Here is a 19,289-nt window from a genome sequence, read left to right on the forward strand (position 1 = left end):
ACCTGATTGGCTAATTACCAAGATGCCCTTCTTATAAGGAATTGTTGAGAAAACCAAGAAAACAGAGAGTAGGAAAACACCACCTGCAGGTTGTTTATGAAAATAAGCTATCATTGTTTATCTTCAACTCCCTAAAGTATGTCAGACCAATTCTGGGAAAACTTACTTAGTTTTCTCCTTCTCTGACCAGGCTGTCACATCCACAGTACCTACTTCCATGTGGCATGGGGGTTGCAGTGCATGTGTACCTTGTGTCTGTGTTAGGTTGCACGTTTGCATGACATTTGCTCTCTAATGGTTGTTCTTTTTGTCTTGCTTTTTGTGGAATTGCTGCTGTTTGGCTGTTATGTTTGTCACTGCAGTCATCGCCAGTCCTGGAGGAAAAGGTAAATCCTATTGCTGCATCTGTACTTCATTAATCCAAGTGTTGTAGGTTGCTGTGGAGTGGTGACAGTGTGATGCTGGGAATGTATTGTACTGGCATATTTGCTCTTTGTGTCCACTGGCACCTGTGCTGGACTTGCTGGTTCAGGGGCGCTGAGGGAGCCATGGAGCTGGGATAATGCAGCAGGGAGAAGCTTGTGCGTGCAAATGCAGAAGACAAGCAAGTTTGTTCCCAAAACAGGATCAGATGTCTGGGATGGGATGTTTACACTTCACATCTCCTAATGTTTTAAAAGTCATAGAATCATAGATCTGTGGAATTGTAGAATATCCTGATTTGGGAGGGGCCCATAAGGATTATCAAATCCAGCTCGTGCCCCTCCACAGACACCCCAACAATCCCATCCTGTGACTCAGAGCGTTGTCCAAATGCTTCTGGAGCTCTGGCAGCCCTGGGGTCATGACCATTCCCTGGGGAGCCTCTTCAGTGCCCACCACCATCTGGGGGAAGAGCCTTTTACTGAAATTCAGCCTAAAACTCCCCTGACACAGCTTCATGCAATTCCCTCAGGTTCCAATAAATTTCTTCTCTCTTATTTTACACTAGAGAGCAAGCCATGCCTGATTTTTGAGTGGAAGTAGAACAAATGTCAGTGTCAGTAAGTTTCCAATGGCACTTTTGGCTGATGATTGGTCAGGGAGTGCTGTGCACAGAGCCTTCAAAGAGACTAGCTCTCCTCTTTAAACGCTGGCAAACAAACTGTGGTTTTGTTATGTTTTGTAAACTTTAGGATGTTGCTTGTAGAACATCCTAATTCAGGTTTTGGCTGCTGCAAACCTTTATTGGAGAGTGTGCTGTTCACCTTGTAACTCAAGGTGGAACTATCAAGTGTTAAGACTCACCCTGGCTGATCCTGGAAAGATTTGGGTATGTGAGAGCAACTGCAGCACTCAAAAGTTTAGACCAGGATGAGTCTAAATGAGGATACTTTAAATTTATTTGCATTTAAATTTGGTAGCCAGCTTCAGGACTGCAAAACTAGAGTTAGCTCTTCCTTCCCCTTTCCTGGGAGGTTTTGAAGAGGCTTGAAGGTGTTTCCAAAGAAACTCATCAAGGAAATTTCCTAACAGTCTGTGCTAAAATTCTTTCCTGAAGATTCTACAGCTTCTGATGCTATAGAGACCCTGTACCTCTTTAACAGGGATTGTGAAATTAACACATTTCCTCTCCATTTGGTGGCTCCTGTATTTCCTTGTGTGTTAAGTATGTATGTGTTTACATATCAACAAAAAAGAAAACGTATAATTTAATGTCTGTCAGCATACTTTGGGGGGCAACTTTTATGTCTCAGTACTGTCAGTGAGTTACGTCAAGTCATTCCAGCATAGTCACTAGGATATTCTGGCTGCACCACTGGTTTGACAAGGACTGTCCTATAAATGAACGTTATAGGAAACTTCCTCCTGCTCCATAAACCTGTGAAAGCAAGACTCTCTTAAAACTATAATTCAGTCCTGAAGAAAAGGAAAGATATAAAACTAATGGTTAAAGCATCTCAAAAAATGGCCCAAGTTTTTTGTTTTCTGCATAAAAAGAGAGATTTTTTTTGGAAGTAGACTCTTAGGGATCCTTGGGTTATTTCTTAAACTGTATAACTGATATATATAAACTGTATAACTATATATATAAACTGTATAACTATATAAGAATTTTCTGATATTGTAGCATAAAGTGGTTCTGATTTCCAGTTTTGAATGCCTTTATGATCTCTTACATATAATTAACTCTAGTTTCTGTGGTGCTTGTATCAGCACCAGGGTGAAGATTTCCTAGGAGGAGAAATATTTGCCTAGTAAGCTTTTGTAGAAACTTGAAACCCAGCTGTTAGAAGCTTTCAGGTCCTTGGAATGATAGCAGTGGGATAAAGAGAAGTACCTACAGCAGACAGGCAGAGGTAATTGTCCTTTGGCATCATGACCTAGTAGGAGCAGATGTAAGTGGCAAGTTACAGTCATAAACTGGGACAAACAGCAGTAGAATGTTTTCACTAAACCTTCAGCAGTTATTTAAGTCACAAATAGCAAGATGCCTTTGGTAGTGGAAAGGAAAAGTTACAAGGAAACTGGCAATTCCTATCACATAGAAGTCTGGGTTTGAATCTGTGGAGAATGATAGAATTATTATGGTTGGAAAAGACCTCGAAGGTCATCAAATCTGACCTTCAACTGGATGCCCTCACACCCACTAAATCATATCGCAAAGTGCCACATCCACACGCCTTTTGAATGCTTCTGGGGATTGTGACTCCATTACTGCCCTGAGCAACAGGTTTCTATGCTTAACCAGTCTTTGAGTGAAGAAATTTTCTGCAATATCCAACCTGAATCTACGCTGGTACAACTTGAGGACATTTCCTCTTGTTCTATTGCTTGTTACCTGTGAGAAGGTTAATGATGTTTTATCAGTGATTTGTGTTCCTCCAAAATCTAGTTACATGCCTCCTTTCTGAGAGGGTTTGTGTATGAAACTTCCATGTATGAGTCTAGTATCTTCAGGAGAGGATTTTAGTGCAGATTCCTAGGAAGAGTGCATGCCAAGCAGGCCATGCTGGAAATACCTTTCTGCCCCATCTTGCCTATCCAGGACAGGCCACAGGAGGCCTTTTTGCCTATTTGAGGTAGGCACTGATGCAGCAATGCATCATGCTGTGGTGGCTGAGCAGTGCTTAGAGTGAGAAGGTTGGGCACTGTGGTTTCTCTCAGCAAACTTTGTCTACTCTGCTGGACACTCCATCTCTGTCCTTCCTAAAAGAGCTGGCTGGTCTACCACTCCCTGTGTTAGTGTGTTTGCTCTGTCCCAGGGGCCCTGTAGCAGTTGTTTGCCGTGGTCACAGGTGAGGTGGCTGCGCTTGTTTACCAGCCTGGGCATGACACCCAATGCTGATGGTCATTACAGAAAGGCACGTGGAGTTACTAACAGTGTGCTACAGAAGAGCAGATTTCATCACACTCCCAAGATTAAGCAGAAGCCCTGTGCAGGAATAGGTGAAATAGGATTGAGTCCAAGTATGGGTGCACATCACACAGAGAATCATTTTAGTTCAGCTCTGCAGGGGCTGGAGTCAATTAGAGATACCCTGAACCATTTGCTGGGTTTGGCAAGCTGGTGCCACAGCCTTTCCACCTCCTCTGCTTGCTCTAGATTTTCTCCCACTGAAGCTTGGTCTCAAAATCTGTGCCAGCTTTTTTGTTCAGAATCAGACCTGCAGCTAGTGAGTCCCTGCAGTTGCCAGAAAGGAGAGGATGAACAGAACACACTTAGGGACACCTAGCAATATGCATGTTGCATTTATTTATATATTTGTTTAGTTTTTGAATTGTGAGTGCATTGTAATATAGGTAGCAAGGGAGATAATGAATACAAATACTCTCTTCCTTGCTTAAAATTGGAAGTGATCCAACCCCTCTTGTTCCTGTTGTTGAAGCTCACCAGTTTTGGGGTGGAATGTCATAAGTTTCATGTAGATGACACTTAAAAGCCTTATTCCTCACCCTGTGGTGACATCTCTAGTAGCTATGGAGCTTTTATTTTCTTGCTGTGAGAGTTGTTTGCCGTGGCTTATTTTCCTCCAGTACCTCTGTTTCTCAGAAGCACTGACTTAAATTGGCTGCACTTTCACGTTCCTCCAAATTTCTCATACTGATTGAGCAGTCAGTTGTACTGTTAATGGCCACTGACCCCCTCCATCTTAGAATTTCCTCAGGAGAAGGTATTAGTCTAGCAGTAACACCATGGGACTGAGAGCCAGCACCAAGGAAGTGTGGGAGTTCAGAGTTCAGACAGCTGCCATGTGAGGGTAACAGTTGCAGTCCAGTTTCTAGTAACTAGTATTTCATATACACTAGTGTGCTGTTTGTTTTCTATCAGAACCTTGTACACAGCTAACACACTTTCCTCTCTCTCCCTGTTTGTCTCTTTAGCAGGAAGGAACGTCCCAACTCCCTGAATGTCTTCCCCCTCGCTGATGGCATGGTACGTGGACAGATAGGGGCCAAGATCGTCCCAACACTAGACCACTGGCACCTGAGTGACCTCGGCCAGCTGCAGTCCAACTCCAGCTACAAGGTTTTCTAGACCATCACAGAGCAAGGGTTTCCCACTCCTTCACTGTTGCTAACATCTCACGTTTTCATTAAGCTAGAGACAATCTGTGTCCGTAACCCTTTGCAGCCTCTCCCTTTGTGTTTGCTCCCATAGTAGCGCTGCTAGAGGTGGGAGGATATTCTTCTTCAGATCTGGCATATGATGCAGGAAGGATTTGACACAGCTCCTCATGCTGCTTTGTCTCAGGGTTAATCTCCTTTACTTGGCTGGCCCCAAGTTGAGAGGGATGTATGTGGAGGCAGTTAGGGATTGAGTGAAGAGAAATTCTTCACTTCTTAATAGCTTATTTGGGAGAGGACATGGTAGAACCTGTCCCTTCTCTCTGCTTTGATAAGGGCAATGGTTCTGCAACTCAGGTGGGGCCAGGCATTGGGTTGCACTTGCCCTTAAGTGTTTGTCATTTTTTTCTGATCTCCTGGCCTTCCTGTATTCACTAAGAAGGGCTCCTTCTTATCCTGTCTGAATGCCCAATTCTTGCACTGTGCTTAAAGGTCTTACGTTCCTCTTATGCCTAGTCACTGCTCTAGACTTGGACTGTCTACCTTCAGTACATCTGTCACCATTACTGCTCTGCCTTCTGCACCAGGTCTTCCAAAATCCTCACAGCGTTGCACCTGCACTGGAGCAGCTCATGGGGCTGCCTGACACATCTTGTGCTCTGCTCTGCCGTTTAGGGGTCTCCTCTCCACTATTCAGAGATTGGTCTGACAGATTAGGCTCTGCATGGTCCATGCATTTCCCATGAGCTGTACATGTGAACTTTGCAAAGTCTTTGTGCTCAGGATCCTACCAAATCCTTCTCTTTAAATGACTTTCCACAAATGCCTGGTGACAGGTCTGAGAGCCACTGGTTTCTCTGCTGAGCACAGCTCAGTGTGTCCACTGGTATCTCACAGAGCTTCTGCTTTACTTCAAAAGTGTCTGATTAAATTTACCTTCACTTTGCTTGGAATTCATAGAACATCAGCTGTTTTATGTGTCACATGTAAGGACTGACCTCCTTTTGTGAAGTTTTGAATCACTGATCCTGTAAACTACATTGATGCCTTAAAGGCAAAGAGGAGATAGAAAAGAAATACCCAGCTTGTTCCATCCATTCTACATGTCTCCAGATTCCATGAACGGGCTTTCACATGAGGGACTCTACAGCAGTGGCCTTCTTGATGCATAGACAAATTATCAATTTCTACTCAGAAAACAAAGTAGCAAGGTAATTTTTTTAACACTATGTCTGTAAAGCAGCCAGGCCTAGCATAGCACAAATGTCAGCACTTTGTCAGCTCTCTGCCATTGTGGAATTTGGAAATCCAAAATATCTTTGCCTAGGATTGAAGGTTGGAATCCGGTCCTTACTGTAATGTTAGAGGCACAGAATTTTGGGAAATGTAGCAACTTGCAGAATGCCATTCAGATCCTACAGTCATTTCTGGAAAGCTCTGCCTGGAATTAGGGAATAGCAGTGCCACAGTACAATAGCATAAAAATGGATGGTGGAAATGAGGACAGAGCATGAATGTGTTTCTTCATACTAGTGCTGTGCCAGCACAACCAAAATGTATGGAGCCCAGCCGACCTCTGGAATCCATTATTCCTCAGGCTCTCCAGGCAGTGCTGCACACTTTAGTGTGAACAGACCTTCCAGTGATCAGGCTGGGCAGTGGGGGTTAGTTTTTGGAGAAGAGCTGCATGGACACTGTGGTTAGATCTATCTTCCACAGCCTTGCTAAGGTCTAATTCTTGCAGTGGTCCCACTGAGAACTTGCAAAAGAAGTAACCCAGCCATCTGCATTGCAGGAGAATGCAGCAGCAACCCAGATAAGTGGGAAGCTTTGGTGTCCAAGTTCAGGTAATAGAGGTTGTTCTGCTTTGGTCAGGGAAGACACCCTGCACAGGGGTTGGTACTAGGTGATGCTTAAGATTCTTTCCAACCCAAACCATTCTGCGATTACTGACTGGATCTCTTAGTTATTTGGTGGTGATGGTGGTATCAGGTCAAAAAAATCTGGTTCCAAGAAAGCTTTGTGCAGAACTATCAGTGTGCTGTGCCAAAATGTATCATGCTGGGATTCATGTTGGTGCTTGTTAGGGAGACTCAGAGTGGAATGCTGGGATAAAGGAGGCTAGATGGTACAATGGACCTAAGGAGCTTGTGCTGTGGAAGACTTGGATGGGTAGCCTGTTATGGAGAATTTCCTGAGTATGGAGCAAATTCATGAATAATTAAAGGATGTGATGGACTGACTTGCTAGTTTGGAATGGAGATTTTCCTCCCACAAGCTTCTTGCACACTCTGTGACTGAAATGCTATCTCTTAAATCCTCTGCATGATTGACTTCTCAGAGGGCATGGCTCATGCCTCCCTTGCCTCTTCTTCAAAGGTCTGATATTTTGCTGACATCACTCACACATGACTCACCTTCCCAGTATGTACCTGACTATTCTCACTAGTTTTCCTTCTTCATGAGGCCATGCTGTACATACATTTTAAGTGTCCTTGTTTACTTTTTATTACTATATTCTATTTTAGTCGTTGTCATTATTTTATTTTTGCATTCAGTTTTACATTTATTTTATACAGTGTTTTGGAGGTTTAAAGTCCTTAACGTTTTTGTTTTTATGTACTATGCTTTCAGTGTTATAACCATACAATTGTGGCTTCTCATGGTGACATATGACTGCTATGAATGTTGGGCCTTTACAATGCATTTTGGAGGTCACTACTACACAGTTGATGTTTAGGAGGTTTACAGGTATGGCCTTAGGTAAGTGGTGGCTGTGGAGATTATTCGTTGGGTGAGCTGTGGGTTTTGGAGAATGCCTCCTGTGCTGGAGAGAAGAGCTGTACTCTTAGCATGATATTTAGCATTAACAGAGCCCTCAGACAGTAGAAGGAAGATACCGGCTTCTGGGCTGTGAAGAGGAGCACATTGGTAGTACATACATTTGGGAGGAATTTCTCCAATGCAGGTTGGAAGGTTGATAAAGTGTGTTTTCTAGGGAAGTACAAAACTCACATCTGTAACCAAAGAGTAGTGAAAGACTGGGGTAATTACTTATTCAGGTGTTCAGGGTAAGGGGCAGGTTATGTCAATAAACAAGAAGTTACAGGATATTGCTGATACAAATATTACTCTATAGACACTGATGATCCAGGGCTTTTGAATGACATCTGGTTCATAAGAACAAGGAATGACAAGTGGAGTGGACCCACCTAGGTGTCTCTTACACAACTAAGATGCTTCTGAACTTTGCTTATTCTCATAGACTTAGAGTGGGTCCAAGAACATCCCTGAAATCTTTCATCCAACAGCAGTTTTGTTTGAGGAAAGAGGTTTTATGGTTGCACTTCACACTTGATAATCTTTGTCCCTTTGTACATCTGAAAGCACAGAAGGCAAACTGCAGTTGAGATAGTCCAAAGCTTACTGGAGCCTATTTATTATCAAAAATCCTATTTGACTCTTTTTTTTCTTTACATACTGGGAAAGTAGCACCTAAATCAGGAATGTGAAGTAGAGGTAGGAAGTGTGGTTTTCACATGTAACAGCCTAAGTGCAAAGTTCTCATCTCAGTCTTGATGCTGAAACCAGCATAATTGAAGGGAGATGGTTTGGATATTCATGTGGGAATGTGGGTGCTGTTTGGACTAACAATGCGGAAAATGCACAAAATGTGGATTGCATTTAATGGTAGGGCCATTGTAAAAAACCAAAGTTTCCAATATAGATGCGCAGGTGCAGTGTAAACCTTTAGACTTCTGTAGTGCAGTGTGCAGCAAAGCATTTTAAGATAAGCATACAGAGGCCAGTCTAATTAAAGGAAGATCTTAATAAAATTCCAGATTTTAAAAAAATAAGGCTGCAAAGGGTTAAGTCACCATTTTTTTTCAGTCTTCTCACTCATCCCATATTGGATTTTTTTGTCATGTTGTGAAGCTGTTATTAGTACAAGAGAACGAGACTTCCAGATGAGAAAAGTGAAACCCTGTCACAGCTTTGAGGTTTGGGGGCTCAGAGCAGCCTCTGAGCAGAACCAGGATCTCTCTAGTACTTGCACAGGAGGCGAAAGGCCAGTGGTGAAGATGAAAGCTGGGTCTGGATGTGCAGGTGAATGCCACTGCACCCAATCGCAACTCACTGTCGCATATAACTCTCAGCATTAACTATGTCACCTCCCTGCAGGCAGTAATTAGGGCGGGCTGCCCTTAAGCCTGGGGAAATCTCCTTTGAGTCTGAGAGAGGTCATGGCGCTAGTCAGGGCATTCCTTGTCTGACTGAAGCAGTGTGCTTTAATTTACAAGCACAGCTTACAGTGTAAAACCCTGCCAGAGCCTTGAAGACTCCCTGTTCCTCAAGAGGTGATGGTAGAAGAAGTGGGGCCATAATGTCTGTTTGAACCAAGAGCCATTTTGCACATTCATACTGAGAATCCATCTCCTGTGTTCATTTCTCACCTTTCTGAATTCTTGGGTATTATCATCCTGCTATTTGGAAGTGGGAGACCACACCTGTTTATGCTGTATTCTCAAGCTGGACCCATGCCTGCCTAGCTATGTATAAGGTGTTTTGGGAACATAGGTCTCCTGTGTCAGACAAGCCAGAGTATCCCAGATCAGTGTCCACTCTGCTTCTGCAGTTTAGTGGCAAAACCAGTTTGCTGTTTTCTCATCTAGATGTGTTGGTGGCTTACTGTAATGACATCGGTCAAGACTTCTAAGAGGCCACTTCATATCCTTCCCAAGCAATATGCATATTGCCTTCCAGCCTTGGGAAACACTGGCCTAGTTTGCTGCAAGTGCCAAAGCCCTTCAGCTTTCAATGTACTCAGTGTGAGCTACAGGTGCTTTTCACCTGTGATAAGGAAGGCCACCTTTCTTGAGATCACATACCAATGTGATTTGTGAAGACCAGTATTCAGTATTGAAGGAGTTATCAGCCTTATTGAAGAAGGTTATCAGCCCTTTCTACAGGTGGGATTTGCTTGTTGAGCTCAGCACGAGAACTCGCTGCTTCACTGTGGTGGTAGTGCCCTGTGTCACCAGCAAACAATGGGACATGTAACTGTTACAATGAGCAAGAACCATGCTCATAATGCTTTAAGGCAGCCATACACCAGCAAATGGGACTTACTGAAATGTGTAATTGTGTTTTTCCCTTTCTGTTCTGCTGCCCTGGAATTGCCATAGTGCCCCCAAGATGAAATGTCTGAATCTGGGCAGTCCTCAGCAGCTGCCACACCGAGCACCACGGGAACCAAGTCCAACACTCCCACATCATCTGTGCCCTCTGCTGCTGTCACCCCTCTGAATGAGAGCATCCAGCCCATCAGCGAGTACACCAATGGCACCACCAAGAGCAATAAGAGGGCACGAGAAAAGCGTAACAGCCGGAACATGGAAGTCCAGGTCACACAGGAGATGAGGAACGTCAGCATAGGTATGGCAGCTGGAGCTCAGGTACTTGGTCACTAACATAATCAACTTACCAGTGCTTGTGTCTCTCTGTTACAGGGAGAGGCTGGGAGATTGCACTGTAAGTATAGAATTTGAGGAAGCCTGACTTGGAAAGGTACATGAATGAGACAGGGTTAATTGGATGTTAGCAGTTTTCTGCGTAGCTAATTTTTGAAAACATCAGTTATGTGAGTAATTTCACAAATTCACAGAATGGGAACAGGTTACTGAGTTCAGTTCCCTGCAGTGATATGCATTCATGTCTTGGAACCTCTTTCATGAGCACTCAAGTCATGTCTTAGGCTGAGCTTTTGGGAAGCTGTTCCTGGATCTCATCAATATGAAAGTTAAAAGCTTATATTTAGTTTTCTGTCTGTATTTATTCGTAAGTATTTTATATTCAGTTGTTCAAATGTCAAATTTGTTCATGAGATTAAATAATTATTTTCCCTTTGTGCTCTTATCCCACACTCTGATTTGCTTAAAATAATTGTATCCAGCTGTTTTTCTCAGCTAAATTAGCTGATTTTTTTTAGCCTTTTTCTCATATAAGAACACTCCCACACCTGTGGAAGTTACAGTTGTTGTCTCTCCATTTTCCAGAGTACTTTAGTAATTTGAATTCATGATTTTTTGTCAGGAAAGCCATTCCCTAAGCTTTAGCACCAGGCTGTTAAATAAATAAATGATTTAATAACATGATAAAAGCCCTTCAGCTGTGCCCATGCAGTGTCTGAGCAGGTCTACCCTGGATTGTGAGTCTTGCAGTGGCCATCAGAAATGAGAAGTGATCTGTTTTACAGGTCATGAACTTAAAATATAAAAGGACTGTAAGATTTATCAAAGGTCATTAGGTTAATATGCAGGAGCACAGGGGTAAACATAGGTCTATGAGGTTGGCATCTGAACCAGCTGATAATCTTCTTATCCAAGTTATTCCTTGGGAAGCAGAAGTTATAACTAAGTTATTACTGAAGCAGAAATTCCTCTGGTAACATTCACAAGCTGGTTCTAATGAAGTAAGACCATAAACCAACATATAACATCTTTTGCTGTAGCACTGAAGGAGAACTGAGAGAGGAGAGGAGACTGAGTCCCAATCTGTATTTTCATTTTCCTGAGGGTCACAGGCCCTCAGGGTCACAGATGTCCATCTGTCAGAGACTAGGATAGTTGTCCATGGAAGCATATGGGTTCTGAACAGCCTGCTGTTCAATTGTGGTCTGGCTGTGATGCTGACCAAGGCAAGACCATGAAACACTTGTATCAGGAAAGCTAAGCATGGATGTCAGTAGTTTGAATGCCCTATAAATACCCTGATTTTTACAGTTGCTGCTTTACAAGCTCATTTACTATCAACAGTTTTCGTGGGTCAAAATAATGTCTTTTTTTATGTGTGCAATTGTGAAGTGGAACCATTTTTTCCCCCCACTTTCTTGGTGGAAGTGTGATATTGTGGAATTTGCTCAAAGCAGATAGTTATGGCTTCCTTATGTGGTCTGCATATTCAACCCTTCAGCTATTTCTCACCCCTAATAAGAAATCAATTCTCCATGCTTAAGAAGTGATACCCATAATTTTAATCATGTATTTTATGCATCTCTAATTAAAATGTCTGTCAGTGATGCATGTGCCTTAGGGCTGAACTACCAAAAATGCTACTCAGAGGTACTTGCAGAAAAACTTCCCAGCTTGGTAAAATGAAGTTGAGGAAGGCTGTGCTTGTGTTTGACCCACTGGGTGTGGATGCCTCCTTTGGCAAAAGATCCACATCACACTTTGTCTTCCAGCCTGGGTTTGCTGCCAGCTGGCACAATGCCAGCCTGAAAGAAATTAACACTTCAATTGTCATGGACTTTGTATATTTGGCTACTGAGATTGTCTGGAAAGGTCAAAAATGTCACATCTAAGTTCATTGAGGGACTAATGTAATTCACAAATTAGGTCATTAATCTTTCAGAAATTCTTTGTGTGAACAGACACAGTGTTCATGTTGCTTGTTCAGAATAGGTTAAAGTCTGGGCTTTTGAAGAGTTTGGTGTTCAGTAAACAGGACTTGACAAGAGGAAGAAATTCCTTATTCTTTAAATATTGGCTTCAGGTTGTAGATTACACACAAACCAGATTTCATTTATCAGTTTTGAAGTCAAGTTTCACTGTAATGGGTATCTAAACCAGTGCAGACTTGAAAATCTGTATTGAAAACCTATTTCTGTTAAAACTAAATAGTGCGAGTTCCTAACAATAGTAATTTCTATGAAGCTGTACAGAAAATCACTGTGTTGCCTTCAAGCTCAGCTAATGCTATGTGGGGATGGAGGAGTTTTTTATTGGCAGATAAAAAAGGAGTTTTAGAATTTACTTCAATGGATAAAATATTTCTGCTGATCCCATTTTAGTGTGTGTTCAGGGCAATGAGTTTAGTGATGATTTGGAATGGAGGTGGGAAGGGGAATGCTTATGGTGTTCCTGCTCTGGAATTGAGAGACCACCTTCAACCACTTTCTGTTCTGATTTTAAGACTCTGAACATGGCACCATGAAATTTTGAAATCTCAATATTCAAAGCTGTAAAAGTCCCTTCAAGAAATACCATTCTCTGGAAGTCCTAATCCTGTATGTGATCTGTACTGTCTTACCTAGGGATGGGCAGCAGCGATGAGTGGTCCGATGTCCAGGACATCATTGATTCCACCCCAGAGCTGGATATGTGTCAGGATCCCCGCCTGGAGCGCACGGGTAGCAGGTACTGATTGTGACTTTACCCTGTGTGCTCTGTCACTTGGCTTCATGAGTAGTGATGAATGGATGCTCTGGCTCATAGTGAGCTCACAATGCAGCTTTTTGAGACGGTCCATATATTCTGCCTAATATCAGAGGTCCTGACCTGCTTTGGGTTCTCCAAAAGGAAGATGCCTGCTGGTGATCTGCAGGAGGATGTGTACAGCTGACCCAGGACTGGACTCATTTACCTTACTGGTCTGGGAGTTTGGAGAGATGATGGAGCAGCAGAAGTTTTAAGACAAGAAAAGAGAACATGGTCTTAAGCTGTCAGGAATAGGGAAAAGGTGCATTTGTCCAATAAAACCTCAGTTCTGAATTCCATTTTAAAACCTCAAGTTTCTTTCAGTTCTAATTTTGTCAAGTATCTGAGGAGGCGGGGCTGCCCCCCCTCCAAGGGAGGACAAACAGAGGTAACCTCAGAAATCCCAATCCCACAGGCTCTGAGCAGGGAGGCTCAGATCACTGGTAGTGAGCCCTGTCAGCAGCCCCAGACAAAGCAAGGGTGTGAATTCAGTTCCAGTGCTACCCAAGAACAGCAGGAGACAGGACTGAAGACAGGTGCATCTTAGCAAAGAACTGAAGGTGTAGGCCTGAGGTCAAAGGGAGCCCTGGGACCAGTGGGTAGGTGCAGTTCCTAGGTGAGGCTGGTCAGAGCAATTATGACCCATCAGTGCACTGAGGAGTGGTTACGAATCCTCAACACAGTTTTCAGAAGAATCATCAGACTTTTACTAAACTATTCTGCTGCTCTGATCCCTACCCATCACCCATTTTGTTCTAAATAGGAGGCTTCCTAAAGGCTATTAATTTTGGCACCACATTGTTGTGAGGCATAGGTACCTTGATTTGTTTTTACTAAAGTTTACCTTTTACCCTTGTCCAATGGGTAATTTGGCACTGTATCAGCAAAAAACCTCCCCAAAATCTTACAGATATGCAGAAAATACAGTACCCTGGCAGAGTGAAGGCAAGAGTATCTAATGGTCCCAATCGGGACTGGATTTGCCCGCCCTGTTGAGCACCCCCATTGAGAAGGGTATGAGCAGCAGTAACACCTGCATTTCTCATCTGGGAAGGCACACACAATTAAGCTCTCCTTGGGACATGTAGGATACCTGCACTATTTTTAGGGTCAGGAGGAATCTAGGGAGTTGAAACTGCTCAGTGTGGGGAAGACAAAAGACTGATGAGATCAGATAAAAAATTGGTCAAATCCAGGGGAAAGAAGGAAACAGAGAGGATTGGTGCACCGGAGCTCTTCAGGCAGGAATCTCTACTCCAGGTGGTGAGACTTGAGAGCTACAGGAGACACAGCCTGACTTGGACTGCTAAAAGTGTGTGTGCTGCTCTGAAAGCAGAGTGCTTTCATGATACATATACTTCTGAAAGCTGAATCTTGAACAGGAAAGTTCAGTCTGACTTAGGTCTCCAGGTCAGACTGAGTGATGGTTTCTCTTTCATTTGTCCATTGACCATTGGATTGTGTGAACTGATTAATTGCAGTGCCATCACAGCACCATTTGTACTTCCTCAGTGCTCTCAGATGTCTGGGTGGCTGGAATTTTTCTGTAATTGAAAAATGAACTTTTTTTTCCTCTTCTTTGCAGTGTGCTGTGGCTGCAATATCAGAAGCAGCTACTACACTCCATTTATAATCACTAGGATTGTTTATATGATAATGAAGCCATAAAACTTGAGATCATCTCAGTTGGTGCTGACCTTTCTGATAGATTGCTGGAGAAATTGCACAGCTGCTGCTCATGCTGGTTGATGTTACTCATACAAGGCAAGGCACTGCAAAGTGTTTATAACCCACATTAAGACAATTTTTTAGAGTAGACAGCCACAATCCCAGAAGTTGCCTCACCTGCACATCCTGTAGTAACTCTTTGCTGCTTTGAGCCATGAGGCTGTCAAGAAATACAAGAAGATTCTTGCTGGTATCAAAGACACTGAGAGGTGGAAATGTACCGTCATCTGATAAGACTAAAAACTATTAACTTTGATTTACCTTTAATTAAATACATTTGGGGACATGTGAAGAAATGCTTTTCAATACATAGCCTTACCCAAAAGAAAAATGGACCCTTCAGACTGATTGCACTTATTGACTGGCCAAGTAAAAAGGCTGTTGCTGTTTTCAGCATTGAATTTCTTATTTGGTCTTACTGCTGTCTGAGGTTTCTATCTAGATTGATCGGAGCATGGGAATCCTTGCAGAATCTGACAGGTCAAAGCTGAGCTCTTCTGCGATGTGAAATTTTTCTGTGAAATACTGAATAGTCCTTAACTTGTGTGACTTCAGAGTAAATCATCTGGGTGAGCTTTGAGGTTGTGGATGATAGATGTGTCCTCAGCATAAGAAGGACATGAAGCTGTTGGAGCAAGTCCAGAGGAGGCCATGGACATGCTCCAAGGACTGGAGCCCCTCTGCTCTGGAGCCAGGCTTGGAGAGCTGGGGGGAGTCCATCTGGAGAAGAGGAGGCTCCAGAGAGACCTCAGAGCCCCTTCCAGGGCCTAAAGGGGCTCCAGGAGAGCTCAACTTTGGACAAGGGCCTGGAGGGACAGGACAATGAGGAATGGTTTCCCACTGACAGAGGGCAGGGTTAGGTGAGTTATTGGGAAAAAATTCTTGTCCATGAGGGTGGGGAGGCCCTGACACCAGTTGCCCAGAGTAGCTTTGGCTGGAAGTGTCCAAGGCCAGGTTGGATGGGGCTTGGAGCAACTTGGGATAGTGGAAGGTGTCCCTACCCATGGCAGGGGGTTGAAACAAGGTAGTCTTTAAGGTTCCTTCCAACCAAAATCATTTCATAAGTCTATGATATGGGGAATAACACATGCTATTTTCTTTACTCAGTGTGCTTCCTGATCCATTCAATGGTGAACAGATGGGTTTTGATTGCAATGGTGTGAGATGCTCAATATTTCAAAGATAAATATTTGAGCTTAAATGTCGCCAAGTAACAAGATTCCTTCTGTTTTTTTTTTTTGCTTTCAACAACAGCCCAACACAGGGGATTGTGAACAAAGCATTTGGCATCAACACAGACTCCCTGTACCATGAACTTTCCACAGCAGGGTCTGAGGTCATTGGAGATGTTGATGAAGGAGCAGATCTGCTAGGTAAAACCTTGTTATTTTCTCTGGTACAATGACTCCATATTAAGCTTCTAGAAACATTTAAATTCTCTTTTTCTTTCAGAACTTGGATGTTTCTCTTTTTTAAGAATGCATGGAAATTGAGATACATGTGATAGAAGCATGTACCTGCAGTAAAGTCATGATTATTTAGAAAATAATCTCATCTGTTAGATAACTTTTATTTGGGTTGTCTTTAGTGTATAAGTTATTTTTCTACAGGATTCTCCACACAAATAATTTGAAGACAAAATTTGTCTCTTTTGCTTCTGGCTGAAAATTCCTCCCCCAGTAATTTTATACTGAGAGAAAATGTTGTTTGAAATTTGTAAGAAAGTAACTCATTTGGTTAAGTTTTTGATGTTTAAATTATGTGGAAATCTTATGGTCTGTAATGCAGTATTTATTGTTTTGCAGTCAGCCTAAGAGATGTAATAATTAAATTTTTAAGCTGATTTTGAAGATGTTTGTAATACCTGTAGCCAGGCTGTGTTCTGTGTTCCTGGCTGGGACCCTGCAGCAGTCAGAGAAGCAGCTTTGCCTCAGAGAGCACTCTGAGCCGTCTCTATATTTTTTCTATTGGATTCCTGAGTATCTAGATCTTGTTTTTTGACAGAATTTAAGCATGTTTTTAGTTCTTGCTGTTTTCCTGCATCAGGACAGTACAAGTGGTCTTTGAATACGCAGATGACAAGGGTACCTGATTGAGTTTGTAACAGTGTAGCTCATTTTCCATGTTACTGCTTGCTTTAAGGAGCCTTAGGACACACGAGGACTCCAGAAACAAGGCATTATGTGTACTTAGTGGTGAGAGATCTGATCTGAAAGCGAACATTTCCTTTCTGTGATTACTGATATAGATCTGCTTATGGATAATCTTGTAAGTTTAGTTCTCTGTATGTGTCCAGAATAGAATGAGCTAAAATGTGTCATACAGACTTGCAGCAACTCACCTTTGCCCAAATTACAAAGGTACTTGTATCAGCTTTGATACGTCTTGTATCAGGACCTTTAAAAAGCATATGTTTTTGCAGGGGAGATAGATTTTGCCCTATTAAACAAAAACTTAACCTTGAAGATGTGGACTGAAAACTGGAAAGGAGTTAATAAATTACTTCTTGTTTGATAAAGGACAAGTATCTGAAACCGTACTGTTATAGTCTATAGTGTGACTGGAATTAAGAACATGAATCAGACCATCATGAGAATGCTCGCAACAGCTTTTTGATATGAGTAGGTTTGGGTTGGTTTTTTTAAAAATCATACAGCAGGTATGAGAGCCCTCCTGCCATCGCCTAAAGCATAAAATTATTTATTGTTTCACCTTCAACTCAAGATTGCCAGAATAAAAAAAAATCTGCAGAAGACTCAGGATGAGCACACATGCTTACTCTGCCTGCAATGGGAGCCAGTCTGTGCAGATATTTACAAAATTAAGAATTCTGAAGGAAAAGCAAGATTTCCAGGTTTGAGAATCCCCTGGATGCTAGTAGCCATTTGCAGAAGGGCTGGGGCTCCTGCTTAAAGGGAAGCTTGACAGTAGGAACTACATGTAATGGTTAAAGCTGTGGAATGAATTTTAGTTAGCCAGCTTCATACATTATCAGCAGCTGTCTTCCTAGCAGAATCAAAGCACTAAAACCATGGATAATCTTGCCGTTGAATATCTGCTTTATCTTGGTCCTCCTGTCCACTCCTTCCTCATTAAGGAGTGTTCAGTTGATTCTGCGGCTCTGTCTGCTAATCACTGTGCCAACTGCTGTTTTCTTTCTCCCCCTAAAATGACTAGGGTATCAGATATTATTGGCTTGGAAGAGTTACTATTCTGGAAAATTACTTACTTGGTGTATGAACAGCTTCAGACAGCGTACTTCCCACTTTGGAAGCCTGCCTGCTGGAAATCTACTTCGTCTTAGGATTACCCTGTAGCCTGACCCAGTGATCAGCAAGAAATGCAGACTGTTGCTATCAAAGGGCCAAAGGTTTTTTTTTTGCCCAAATCTTGCATGGTTGTTCACTACAGTCTCGGATGAAGTCAAAGGTGCTTCACCTCTGAGATGTCTGTTGTTTGGGAGTTACCACTTGCAATAAAATGTACAAAGACTTTGTTGAACAGTGCCCATGTAAGCGTGGGCCCTGAAGATCACAGTGTAGTTTCTGAAGACTGCAGCATGGCTTACAAGGAGGACATTTCTGTACTGGGACCATTTTCTAGCCTGAGCAGAGATGCAGAACCCTTTTAGGTGATCCCATTGCAGGCCAGCAAAATAGGAAGACTAGTTCCTTTTCAAATCTGGAAGGTGGACTGTGCCTTGTTTTGTGATCAACATTGATCTAATTAATCATTTTGCTGAGTTCTGGCCACTGACTTTGGTACATAAAAATGTTTTTAAAATGAACACGAACATTGCTGGTTGTACAAAGAGAGGAAGCACGGAGAGATCTCAGGGGTTGTGTCTCTCAAAAACAAATGAGACTGGTACTTTTTTTTGTCTTTGCACAATAGAAAGCACAAAAGAAAGTCTGGTAAAGATAGAAGCAAAGGGCTAGATCTTAGGGCTGACAAAAATCTGTCAACATAATCCAAAATTTTGCCTTTTTTGTTCAGTAGAATGTTCTCTCTTTGTGCTGTATTTTTGAGTCTGCAGAGACAAAGAGGAAATGGTGCTTTATGAACATGATATAGGGAACAAAATCCACAAGCTGAAAGAGTCCTCTAGATTGTGTTTGGAGCTCGCTTCTTTCTGTAAATCAAATTAATGAATGACTCTAAGCTCACTTAAGTGAAGACTTATTACTTCCTCCAGTCTCTCAAAACTTGGCAGTCAATCTGTAAAGAATATTCTCTTTTTTTTTTTTGTCTCAGTTCCTTAAAGAAAGAGAAATTTAATTAAAGATGACCTTAAGAACAGGACTTAAAGAAATTACCCTTGAGCACTGGCTGGCAGTCAAGTCTGATTCGGAAATGGAAAATCCCATTTATTCCTGGTACATAATTGGCACTCTTCATGTTTTATTATTTTGAATAAAACCCACAAAACATGTGGGTTTCCTCCTGCCTCTAATACTGCTTTACATACATGGGATATAGGAAGTATTCTGGAGGAAAATGTGGAGTGAGAGCAATTATTTACTAATGAGCATTGAGAACCAAATTCCCTTATTTCTCCTACAGACTTGGCAGTTTTCTTGCATATACACTTGTTAATCACAAGTGATCCTGGGTAGGTTCCTGTTCTCCCATCTCCCCTTTTCTCAGTTTCCCCTTCTACCAGATCCCCCTTCCTGCTATTCCCTATCCCAGGTGTTTCCAGACACAAACGATCACAGGAGTTTGGGTGTGCTCAGTGGACAGGCCCTTTTACTG

General features: G+C 42.4%; 1 protein-coding gene across 27 annotated transcripts in view; it reads left to right on the top strand.

Annotated features, from left to right (window-relative positions):
* The window catches only part of MAPK8IP3 (mitogen-activated protein kinase 8 interacting protein 3), a 78,961-nt gene that overhangs the window by 30,187 nt on the left and 29,485 nt on the right, over nt 1-19,289 (top strand). For 10 of the 27 annotated variants that reach the window (XM_077186915.1, XM_077186916.1, XM_077186919.1 and 7 more), the window contains exons 5-9: nt 363-386; nt 4,366-4,510; nt 9,735-9,984; nt 12,644-12,746; nt 15,789-15,907. In XM_077186915.1, the coding sequence (XP_077043030.1) occupies nt 363-386; nt 4,366-4,510; nt 9,735-9,984; nt 12,644-12,746; nt 15,789-15,907 (641 nt within the window). The remainder of the gene's footprint in view (nt 1-362; nt 387-4,365; nt 4,511-9,734; nt 9,985-12,643; nt 12,747-15,788; nt 15,908-19,289) is intronic. The other 17 variants (XM_077186920.1, XM_077186926.1, XM_077186932.1 and 14 more) reach the window with 7 other exon arrangements.

Source organism: Agelaius phoeniceus, chromosome 16 (assembly GCF_051311805.1).
Source record: "Agelaius phoeniceus isolate bAgePho1 chromosome 16, bAgePho1.hap1, whole genome shotgun sequence".
NCBI lineage: Eukaryota > Metazoa > Chordata > Aves > Passeriformes > Icteridae > Agelaius > Agelaius phoeniceus.